General features: G+C 40.1%; 1 protein-coding gene across 1 annotated transcript in view; it reads left to right on the top strand.

The window, feature by feature from the left end:
- LOC122548596 (phosphatidate phosphatase LPIN1-like) overlaps positions 1-11,888 on the top strand; it is a 108,804-nt gene extending 96,916 nt beyond the window's left edge. The window contains exons 18-20 of the mRNA XM_043687431.1: positions 1,671-1,680; positions 3,072-3,175; positions 9,824-11,888. Of these exons, the coding sequence (XP_043543366.1) occupies positions 1,671-1,680; positions 3,072-3,175; positions 9,824-9,977 (268 nt within the window). The 3' untranslated portion in view covers positions 9,978-11,888. The remainder of the gene's footprint in view (positions 1-1,670; positions 1,681-3,071; positions 3,176-9,823) is intronic.
- The last annotated feature ends 913 nt before the right edge of the window (positions 11,889-12,801 follow it).

Below are 12,801 nucleotides of genomic sequence, written 5' to 3'. Positions count from 1 at the left end.
AGGTAGATAGGATAGTGAAGGAGGCGTTTGGTATACTTTCCTTTATTGGTCAGAGTATTGAGTACAGGAGTTGGGAAGTCATGTTGCGGCTGTACAGGATATTGGTTAGGCCACTGTTGGGAATATTGCGTGCAATTCTCATCTCCTTCCTATTGGAAAGATGCTGTGAAATTTGAAAGGATTTGGAAAAGATTTACAAGGATGTTGCCAGGGTTGGAGGATCTGAGCTACAGGGAGAGGCTGAACAGGCTGGGGCTGTTTTCGCTGGAGTGTCAGAGGCTGAGGGGTGACCGTGTAGAGGTTTAGAAAATTGAGGGGCATGGATAGGATAAATAGACAGACAGTCTTTTCCCTAGGGTCGGGGAGTCCAGAGCTAGGGGGCATAGTTTTAGGGGAAGAGGGGAAAGATATAAAAGAGACCCAAGGGGCAATGTTTTCTATGCAGAGGGTGATACGTGTATGGAATGAGCTGGCAGAGGACGTGGTGGAGGCTGGTACAATTGCAACATTTAAGAGGCATTTGGATGGGTATATGAATAGGAAGGGTTTGGAGAGATATGGACCAAGTGCTGGCAGGTGGGACTAGATTAGGTTGGGATATCTGGTCGGCATGTACGGGTTGGACTGAAGGGTCTGTTTCATGCTGTACATCTGACTCTTATGATAGAACTTTCTCTGGAATTGCATTTGAGTTATTTTGACTTTAGTCCCTGTGCTTCTGGTTCATGATGCACAAATTCGGATGGAATTGTATAAAACAATTTTAAAAATAATTCCTGTTATCTTAAGCTTGCATCTAAAAGATTAGAAACCTTATGAAATGGGTTGTTAACACAGTATTCTGTAAAAATGTGATAAGTCACAATAAAAGCCATTTGAGTAGTGCAACATTCAACTTGAGGTTTAATTTGTGTAAGTTTTGACCTGAGCTATCCTCGAGTTGTCCAACTACCTTTTTTTTTCGGGGCTTAAATAGTTTCATTACTGCTACTGACACTTAAACTAAATACCCACCTGTAAATTGCAAGTGTTGGATGTGTAGCATGACAATTCTTGGTGTCTCTCCTCTCTTGCTTGCGCGCTCTTGCTTGCGCGCTCTTGCTTGCGCGCGCTCGCTGGCTCAGGTCCACTTACCAGGTTTCATACTTCCTGTTCTCTAGACTTCTATTACCTAATTGTGTTGAAGAGATATATCTTTCTAGTTATGCCTGCTACTTTTGAGCTCATGTTCTTTTAGGCTGGATTCATGCTTCATTTTTATATTAAAGACACAGAATTAGATTTGGAAGTATCTGAAGATGGAGATTGAAGATTTCACTTCTGGGAGTGCTTGCTTGTGTTTTAGTCTCAACACAATCCTATTTCAAGCTCTTTTATTTTCCTTTTGTTCCTTTTCAAATGTTTTGGAAGCGGATTCTGTAACTTGTGTATAAATATTTTGCTTCCATCCAGGTAGTTTGACACGTTTTAAAATAGAAAACATTCTACTGAGATTGCGCTCTTTTTGCTTGATGTTATTAAATTAAAACTATTTAGTTAGCTCTTTTCACAGCCCCATTTTTTTGTAAATTTGAAAACTGATTTGTTAACAAAAAATTAACCACTTTACACCAATTGAAAGCATTATTTAGACAATCCTGTCACCCCCCAAAATAATTTTTTTTTTAAAGTATGTGGAAAGTAAGTGTTTGGGAAAATTTTGTTGCCTGTAATGAGCATAGTTTGCCCATGTTTTCTTTTGTTGCATACTTAAGGCACAGGCAACACTGTTGGCAGACTATGTTCAGTGTGTGATGTGCCAGGCAGTTCTGGCTGTTCCTAATTACTTGACTTGTCTCTGTTAGCCTTGGCTTACTCTCCAAGAACAAATGTCTCAGCAGGGATACCAGAGAGCTCCAGTAAGAGCTGGTATTAAAAAATGTTGGGAGCATTTTTTCCCTATCCTTTCACCTAGGGAAAGGATCTTTTTGAGAACCTGCACCTTTCTTGGATTGGCATGTAAGGCTATTCAGCCCTCTGAGTCTGCTATACCATTCAATAGTATCATTACTGATTTGATAAACTTGCACCCTCCTTGCCTATTAAGAATCTATCTACCTCTACCTGAAAAATAGTCAGACTGGGTATAAGCGTAGGGGTTCTGAGTGAGGTGACAAATGGTGGGATTTGTGACCGAATCAGTAGAAGGCTGGTGAGACTGATCTTAGCTAAAAATAAGAAGAATGCCACCTGTCTTTCCATGTCTTGAGGAATAGTTTTGAAGACTCCCCAGCCCCTGAGGAATTGCTCAGGTAATTCCCTTCCCTTGAAACTGTCTCCTATCTCTAGATCCTTCGAGAGGAAAGTCTTTTATCATGCACCCTGTCAAGATCACCTCTAGTGTCATCAAATTTGTTCTGAAGAAATTGTTTAAACACCTCCTGGTGAACAGGGTTTTAAAAGTCTTTAGCGAATGTGCAATTTCTTTAGAGCTGGTATAAATGCCTTTTCCTGGTATTCATACACCTTAGTCCATTAAGTAATGCCACAGTTTTATTATGACTAGATAATTATCTTTTCTTCATCCATTTGCTGTAGTGTGGTAGCTGATGCATTGATAATTTGCATCTTTGTGCTGTGTATGTAAGATCCTTGTGTTGCATGGAGACACTGGGTCTTATTGTACTGAAAAATTTCAATTTGTTCACTTTTATTACAGTGCCTGGTATTTACACATACACATTACAATTGCAGGAATTTGTGTCTGGGTTCAAGCGAAGCAGTTTGAATGTAATGTGGCATGCTTCCCTTAACATGAGGACAGAGCTTAGGATGGGCTGTGAGCTTTGCACCATGAGCTCAAGTGCCATGATATAGTGATGACCCGGAGCATGTCTGTAAAGTGAGACATAGCAGCAATAACTGCCTCTTCCTCAACCCTATCCAGCCAAATGGTTTTCTGAATTAATCAATTTGTAAATGTCAAACCTTTCAGCCACAACAAGAGAACTGGATGACAAAGGAGTGACCAGTTACAGAAATGATAGGAGTTCATAAACCAGTAATACAATCCTTTTTCTTTTTCCCAATAGGATGTTTTCTCCTACAAACAAGTCGGAGTTCCAATAAATAGAATTTTTACCGTCAATCCTAAAGGTGAACTAATACAGGAGCATGCAAAGACCAATGTATCATCGTGAGTAAACATTAATTGCTTAAATTTTGTTGAATGGCAATTGTTTTGATGTAAACTGTTTTACAGAATTTGTGTATCCCTCTTGGGCTGTTGCGATTTGTGTATTGATCATATCTTCAGGGCTTCTACCTATCTCAATGGCTTCACGGAGACAGCAATATCTTTTTTGCTTCTTGTCTGTCTAATCTCTTACTGTGTTTCACTACACCTCCTCCCCCAAACGCATCATCCTCAGCCACTTAATTTTGATTGTCTTTTGCCACACTCTAAACTATTTTATTTTTCTTTTCCTGCTGTCTGTCATCTGCTGAAACTCAGTGTTACCTGTTGTATTTTACATTCCATACTCTCTCGCATCGCAGGCTGCTTATCTCATTCAAACCCTTCCACTTCCTCGTCTTTTTTATATATATATATATATATAATGTGTGTCTCTGCTTTTTGCATCAACCACTCCATTTCTGAAGTCTGTCAGAAGATAAAGCTCAGAGCTCAGCATCTCATTTTCAAGATACATCATTCTGAATTATTGCCTCTCTTTATTACCGTTAGATTAGATTATTTAGTGTGGAAACAACAGACCCTTCAGCCCAACAAGTCCACACCGACCCGCCGTAGCGCAACCCACCCAGACCCATTCCCCTACGTTTACCCCTTCACCTAACACTACGGGCAACTTAGCATGGCCAATTCACCTAACCTGCCCACTTTTGGGATTGTGGGAGGAAACCGGAGCACCCAGAGGAAACCCACGCAGACACTGGGAGGATGTGCAAACTCCACACAGTCACCTGAGGTGGGAATTGAACCTGGATCTCTGGCGCTGTGAGGCAGCAGTGCTAACCACTGTGCCACCGTGCCTTTTAATTCTTTCAGGCTATTGCATCAGAGCTAATGCTGGCAGATTGAATCCTCGTTCTCTTTTAAATTACATCTCTGGACTGTTCATTTTGTTTCACATCGGAGTATCACCCTCACAACCTCTGTCAATCACTGCTGCCTGCCCACACACCACCTTCCAAATCCATGACCACTTCCATCTGGAAGGATGTGGGCAGCAGATACATGGGAGTACCATTCCCCATCCTGACTTGGAAATATATTGCCATTCCTTCACTGCTACTGGGTCAAAATCCTCTAATTCCCTCCATGTGCTTTGTGGATCAACACACAGCAGGTAGACTGCAGCAGTTCAGGACTGCTGACTGCTGCCACTTCAAGGCCAGCTCGGGATGGGTAATCAATGCTGGCCAGTCAGTGCTCACGTCCTATGAATGAATTTTTAAAAAAATCTCACTGGGCAGCAAAGTATCAAGCGAGGCTAGTTTTTAAAAAGCCCATCTCACTGCTGTGGCACATTGCCATAGCTCAACTGGGACATTCTCTGCTTCCTAACCCTGATAGCTAATCTCCACACAGTCCCACTGCTATCTCCCTGCCATCTCCTCATACATTTGCCCATGATGCACAATGAACCCTTTTGCATCTGGGCTTTCATGTTTGGTGCTGTTTTTAATATTAAAAAGCTGTAAAAGGTAAGGTGGCTGGTTTGTAAGACAGAGCGATTCCAACTGTGTGGAATTGATTCCTGCACTGGCTGAAGTTCCCACAAAGGTTGCTGTTTCTCAACCTCCTCCTCAGACAGTCAGCGGACACGCGGTATTGCGTCTCTCTCAACACTCCCAATCCTCACTTAACATTTTCCTTTGCCCATACACTCCTGTAATTGCACTCTTGCTTCCTGGTACACCCAAAAGTTGATAGAATCTTACTAGTCCAGTAACACTGCTAACTAAGCTAAAGCTCTGATCTGTTGTGCACTTCTTTTTTTTAAAAAAAAGTATTCTGTTCTTGCCCTTTCACGTTTTAAAAATTTCTTTAGCACCCTAACTCTCCTTTTTCTCACCCTCTTTTCCCCCCCACCCCCACCCCCACCCCATGCCACTAATCATCAAACCCTGCAATGTTTCCTTTTATTTCATTCAAACCTGCAAATGCCCATCCACTCTCCCTAATATTCCTTCTCACTTGGCACTGCCAATCTTGCCACAACCTTTCTGTATTCTTTCCTCTCCTGTTAAATTTGTTCTTGCCACTTAAGCATGGCATTCCTCTGCGAGTCTGCTGCTGTCTCTGCACTGATTCACCCTAACTTCCTTTTTCTCACCCTCTTTTCCCCCCCACCCCCACCCCCACCCCATGCCACTAATCATCAAACCCTGCAATGTTTCCTTTTATTTCATTCAAACCTGCAAATGCCCATCCACTCTCCCTAATATTCCTTCTCACTTGGCACTGCCAATCTTGCCACAACCTTTCTGTATTCTTTCCTCTCCTATTTAATTTGTTCTTGCCACTTAAGCATGGCATTCCTCTGCGAGTCTGCTGCTGTCTCTGCACTGATTAGCAAACTCCAAAACAATTCAATCCTCAGAATATATATTTTCTATTTTGAATTGTGGCACTCCAAGTGGTCAGAATTGCATAGCAGAAAGATTGGTTTTTAAGTTGATGATTCTGAACTTTTTTTTTCTCCTGTGACTCTGGTAATTTTTTTTTATGTGAAAATAGTTATTGGAACCCCACATTGTAACATTCACTAATACTCCTTGAAACTATTAAAATACTAGGCGAAAGTGAGGACTGCAGCGCTGGAGGTTAGAGTGTGGGGTGCTGGAAAAGCACAGCAGGTCAGGCAGCATCCGAGGAGCAGGAAAATCGCCCTCTTTAGGATGAAGGGTTTTTGCCCGACCCGTCAATTTTCTTCCTCTTTCAGCTGCTGCCTGACCTGCCAGGCTCTTCCAGCACCCCACACAACTATTAAAGTACTAATCACTAAATATAAACACCACTTCTTCCTTCCTAACAATCTCCACAGATTAAATTGTGCAAAATGCTCTATATGCACTTTGAAATGAATGATATTGGTCTCCCAATAGGATTCTCAATATTTGAAAGACTTCAAATAAATTTGACTTTACAATCAGAGTTCAATATTAATAGTGAGTGTTCAATTCACTTGGTTTGTTTGCTGTTTGTGTAGTTTCAATATTTAAATGTAATCTGGTGTAACTGTTGCATGAATACATCCAAGTCAGATGGTTAAGCACATGATACAGGGTATGGTACAATGGCAGGCCTTCAAATCTAAGACTTTGATTTCCTCCTTTTACCCATACAGCAATTGATGGGTATTTATCAGGTAAGGGTACCCCAAGGGATGTTGAGGAAGGGCATGGTAAACAATAGCTAAGGTACAGGTAAGCTATTATCTTTCAGAAGAATCTGCAGAGACTGAATGGACCAATCCCACTCTGATGTAATCCCATGATCTTTCTTGATTTTGCCTCCCAAGCAATGAAAAATAATAAAATTTAAAAGGTAAATGGTTAAAGGTGTATCTTTTGATACTAACTTCAAAAGAAAACCTCCCAGTACATGAAAGCTCAAATCTGATTATGAAGGCCCAAGTCACTTTGCAGATTTGACTGCACTAATGTTAAATTATTCTCTGGGTGAGTTTTATTGCAGCTTTTAGCTATCTTTTGGTTCTCAGCAAAAGGAAATCTAACAGCAAAATAAACATCAGAGCTTGACTTATTGTACCCTGCTAAATACACCTCTGCTTGTTGACATGAGGGAAAAAATACAGCAGATGTTGTTCCATTTGTTTTATTTACAAGCGGAAGCTTAAATGTAGTTAGATGCTGAAGAAACTGCACTGGGGTGAAATGGGACCAGATAAATTGAATACTAGCAATAACATACTTGTGACAAGCAAGGGCCATGGTTGCGCGCTCTCAAAATTGAAATCTGAAGTTGCGCACCGTTGTACCTCACTGTCTCAAAGCTATGTCATTTTGACCATGAATGTGAATTTTTACTTTGGTTATTGCTTCTTAACATAGGAATGGGAATAGATCATTCAGACTATTAGATCTTTCCTGCTAGTCAGGTACATGATGGTTAATCATCTATCTCAGTGCAGGAAAGTGGCATTATCTCCATATTTCTTAATGTTCATCTCCAAAAATCTATTGATTTCTCTTGATTTTGCTCAATGGTTAATAATCTCTCGTCTGTAACAGAGGATTCCAAAGATTTGCTCTACTCAAAGTGCCTGTATTCCTTCTCTCCATCTTTACAACCTATCCCATATTCTGAGAATTGACTCCCTTGATTCTAGATTAACTAGCTAGGACAACAACCTTTTTTGTATACAAGTATCTTTGTAAGCTTCAATTAGGTCACACTCCCTTCAAAGCACTAGTGATTACGAACATGTTACTTTAGTCTTTCCCCGTTCTGATCCTGCCATCCCAGGGATTGGTCTGGTAAAGCTCTGTTGTGCACTCGGAGTCCAAACTGCACATGTTGTTCCAGACGTGGTCTCCAAGATTCTACACCAGAACAGCAGGGCATCTTTACTTGGTACTTACTTTGACCCTCAGGATGTGAGGATTTTGCATTTACTTTTTTTCTAATTGCTTGTTGCAACTAACTTTTTAGTGAATCGTGAACGAGGATAGTCGGGTCGCTTTAGACTTTAACAGTTCATGAACCCCATTTTGAGGAATATTTTGCAGTTTTAATTTTCTATCAGTGAGTAACGTGTCCCATTCCCATTTTTATTCCATTTGATATGTTGTTCGCCCTTTCACTGGTTTGTCTGAGCCCCCTTTTATAGTGCCCTTCTCTCAACTTCCATTCCTCCTAATTTTATGGCATCTGTAAATTTGGAAATACTACTATTCATCCTCAATATTCCAACCATTTTCATAGTTTGTGAAATAGCTGTGGACCCAGCACTGGTAGTTATTTGTGTGGTAAATCAAAAATCTGCCATGCTGAGAATGATCCCTTTTTTTTTCCTGTCCTCCACTTTTGTCTCTGAACCAATTCTCAAGTCATGTATGTTTTAATTTTGTTCATAACGTCTTGTGTGGGACCTTTACCAAAACTTTCCTAAAAAAAAATGCAACTACGTTGCATCAACTGGTCCTGTTTTATGCTTAAAATACTATCTCAAATTTGTTTGTCAATATGATTTCCCTTTTCATAAATCCATGTTGACTCTGCACAATTTTAACATCCCACCCAAACTATCTTCATGTTGGTCATTTGATCTAAAATCCTCTCTTCCAAAGAGTACTACCCACTTTTTCTTTTCTCCCCCATAGCCTTTTCAAATGTAGAATATTTTTGGATATTCCCTTCCCAGTCTTGGTCACCTTTGGGGCCATGTTTCTCTGGCAATTATTTCACAATCCTTTACCTCCTTTGTACTGTCAGATCATTTTAACCATTTCTGAATGCTCCATGTATTTAGATCTTTTTAACAATACACTCCATTCTATTTTGGTTTCAGCCTTTGTCACCTCTTGATATCTTTTGCCTGCTAGCATCTGACAAATGAATGTTTTGTTTAATGTTGTGCTGCTTGAAAAGGGAGGAAGAGTAGTTATACGGCCAGTATATTAGTATGGGAGATTCATTTACAGAAATGAAATTAACCATTATATAGTAAATGAAGCAATAAAGGACAGAAGAATGTGCTAATGGGATTGGATGTGTTAGGGAAAGATGAAGGTGACTTAGAAGAAGGTTGTGTTGTACATTGATGTGGATCTGTTGGGCCAAATAGCTGCCTTTTAATGCTGTTGGTATTTTGTAAAGGGAACATTTGGAATGATAGTGATATTTGAGAAATGTAATATTCTGAATATACATTTGCATGCTAAAAAAGGATGTTTTGTTCAAGCTTTTCATCTTGTTATAATCTGGACAAGGGGAAACCAGTATTTGTTCTAATTGAGGGGGATAATGTTACTTTGTCAAGTGTACTCTGATAAAGACATTGCCATAGAGAATACATCTATTGAAATGAATATGCATTGGTGGTTGGTTATTCCATTTTATAGCTTAATCTTCCTGGTGTTAGCTCCTTTCATCCAGTCTCCTCTCTTTATCCCCCCCCACTGTCCAGATCTGATGTTTGGTATTCATTAGATTGCTCCTATCAAATTTTATAAAATGCTGAAGTGAAAACCTTTTGAATTTTTGGCAAAAAAAAATCCTCAACAGTAATACTGAGCTGTTGTCATTTTAATAAATACCTGTTCTCCTGTAACTAGTTTCAAGCTGGCTTTTTTGAGTTAAAGTAAACCTTTTTTTGATTGTAACAAGCATTTAATTCTGGATTCTGACACACTAACCCCTCAATATTAGCCAGTCTGGTGTTATCCTGAGAATCAAATACTGGTATATACTTGATTGAGAACCCACTGATACAGTGTGCAAATGCAGAATGCAATGCCATCTTCAACTTAACTCCATTCTTCCCAACAGAACATTTGGAAGCAGGTTCATCCAAAATTCTGGAGCTTCTGAGATTTAGATGTGGAAATGAAAATGGATTGCAGAACAGATGAGATATAACTGTCCAAGATATTTGATTTCCCTTTTTTAATACTGCCCAGAAGAGGCTCAAACTATACAGGTCAAAGGACAGTCTTGGTGAACCACAAACTACTTAGACTTCTGGGGCATGTGGGGTGAGAGACAAAGTGGTAACTTTGCTTAAACAGTCTGTGTTTGTGAGAGTGCATTCAGTCTCTAATACAAAATCCATTCTGTTTCTTTTTCCAGTTACGTAAGGCTGAGTGAAATAGTTGACCATGTGTTCCCTCTGCTAAAGAGAGAGCATTCCTCTGACTTCCCTTGCTCTGATACCTACAGCCAATTCACTTTCTGGAGAGAACAGCTGCCAAATGTGGAAAACCTCAAAGCTCCCCAGGATTAAACTCTGCACGTTGTGAAATGGTTTTTGTTCATTAAGTGCTCGCAGCCATTGCTCATGTTGAGATAAGCTGAAAGTAATGTAATAGGAAAGCTGCTATCCCTTCACTGAACTTTTTTTTTACTTTATGAACTGTCCTTCTGTAAGGATATTATTACAGGTTAAGAATGAAGTTACTTGATAGAGGTATGTTAAACACCAGGTTTCATAAGGAGAAATAACTTTTTATTGTCAATATTTTGTGTAACGTGTTCCAAGTTGATGCCAGTTAATCTTTTTTAAAAGATTACCATCCACTCTTAAACACTCCTTTTTGTGGTCTTCAGAAATATTCACCAAGTTTTCCTCAACAGATGTAGAATTATTATTTATACTGTGCACTTTTGATTGATTTACATTCACCTTTTTTAGATGAGTTTTTCATGCCCCAGTAAACACTGCAGCTTCGAAGGCTAATCTAGTTTAAATTGTTGATCTCACCAGCTGCTGTCCACCCAACACTCCCACACGCTTCCACCCCTGTTTTTTTTTTCTCTTTCATGAAGGTGATGTCTTATGCTGGGCTGCATTTGTGACTGCCGGCTGTTAACTGGACACAGACACACCATCCCTGTGTTTGTACCTCAGCTGGGCTAGAAGTGATTGACCAAGTAAACCTCAATGCTTTACTTTTCCATAACTAAAGGTCACCGCAGCCTATTGACATGTACCTGGTTTTGCCCACCAAGCTATTGTGGGAAATATCAAAACTGTAAAACAATATTTAGGTTGAGGCATTTCTCTCAGGACGGTTTTTATGTATTTTAATTTGATTATTGCATTGACTTTAATTTTCTGAAAAATGGATAGCAAATAACTTGTTGCTGTTAAAACTTTTAAATTCTTTGCTCCAGACGTTTTTTAATACCTAGTTGGAATACTGGGGTCAAAATTGTTAAAGCAAAATACTGCAGTTACTGGAAATCCTGAAGTAAAAGCAGGAAATGTTGCAATTTAGTAAGTCAGGCTAGAGTCAAGGGAGGAACAGGCTTAACATGTCAGATTGAGTTCTGATTTAAAATTCATCTATCTGAAATTTTCTTCCTTTCCCCTCCTTCCAGCACATTCCCCTCAGATGCTGCCAGAGCTGCTGAGAATTTAGAGCACTTTTTTCTTTTTCACAGCCCTGTATTAGCCTTTTTTCATGTAAGGTTGCAGATGCAATTGGATTGCAGGCTGCAATTCAACATTGTTGCCTTGCACTGTCAATAGCAGTCTCTACTCTCTGCCATGCGCTACAGTATGGCATTTAGTTGAAGAGTGAACGGAATGGACTTTCTCTAACCATCTGGGTTCAGTACATATCCAACAATCAAAGGGTTTTTTTCTTCCTGGAAATGGCTTCAACTAGGTGCAAAAATGTTTTAAGGTCTTTTCGAAGAAAGGATAATCTCATACATTTGAGGTCATTGTCTAATGAGGTGAGTCTGTTTCACTTTTTCTTTGTTGTAACATTTCCACAAAAAAAACCCCTTTAATTCCAGGATATTGTTAACTGATCTGATTTGAGGAAGGGAGATGTAGAATGAATTTTAAATATCCTCTGGAAAGCACAATAACCATGCATCCATAGTGGAATCCGTAGTTTATCTTTTTATTCTTCTGATACAATGGTCACAAAGTTAGAAAGTGCCATTCTTGTGATGGATTGTAATTTGTGCCTGATTCTTATCAGCAGCAACTAAACTAGGGGAAAATCAGGCCCAGAGTGTAATGTAAAGAGTATTTTCTTTCTATGAAAGATAAGTAATTACAGATTTGAAAACAAAGCTTCAATGTATTGTTATTACAATATTCTCTCTGAATTGCAATGTTACTTTAAGGAAAATGCTACATGCAAATAAATTACTCCATAAAAGCGGAATTGTTAAAATTTGAGGGCTCAATCTTCTACTTTATTGGTCAAGTGAGTTTTGTTTTTGAAGGCATTGCCATCACTATGTCCAGTGAATTTAATAGTCATATGTAATCAAACCCACTAATTTAACTACCAAGCCCCTCCATGTCTGATCCCAGTCTCCTCTTAGTACACACAGTTTCCAGAATGACTTACCACGATGGATATCCTGGAATCCACTTTATTTCATGGGACCCCTGCAGTGTGGAAGCAGGCCAATGGCCCAACAAGTTCACACCAACTCTCGAAGAGCATCCCACCCAGACTTATGACCCTGCTCTATCCCTGGGACCGTGCATTTTTCACAGCTAATCACCTAACCTACACATCCCTGGATAATTTAGCTTGGCCAATCTACCTAACCTGTACATCTTTTGGACTGTGGGAGGGAAACCCACTGACACAGGCCAGTGTGCAGACTGCACACAAACGGTCACCCAAGGGTAAGAATTGAACCTGGGTCCCTGGTGCTGAGGCAGCAGTGCTAACCATTGAGCCATTGTGTTGCCTTGTGTCAACAGCATCTCAAAGCTCACTGTACATCCAGACAAGTACAGTCAGTCAGTTTCCCTGTGTATTTTCTTAATATTTGCCACTGGCATGGTGAATGGGAGGAAATGAGCAGCTTACCTTTGGGGCCGGAGCTGGAGGTCCTGCTGAACAAGGTGGTACTCGGATGGGGCTCTCCCTTCCCCAAGGAACAGCAGCACACAGTGTACACGCACGTGCACGCATGCACATGCACGCACACACTCAAACGGATTGGGAATCTTCAGAAGACCGTAAGTGAAGTTGTTGGAATGAGACCTATTGTTGCCTGTGCTGCTGAAGGGACAACTGCCTATGAGGAATGTCACTGTCCTCTATAAGCCACAATTCAGCTTAATGCTC

This window comes from Chiloscyllium plagiosum, chromosome 3 (genome assembly GCF_004010195.1).
Source record: "Chiloscyllium plagiosum isolate BGI_BamShark_2017 chromosome 3, ASM401019v2, whole genome shotgun sequence".
NCBI classification, from domain to species: domain Eukaryota; kingdom Metazoa; phylum Chordata; class Chondrichthyes; order Orectolobiformes; family Hemiscylliidae; genus Chiloscyllium; species Chiloscyllium plagiosum.
The sequence above is the reverse complement of the archived record's forward strand: the minus strand, read 5'-3'. Positions and strand labels throughout refer to the sequence as shown.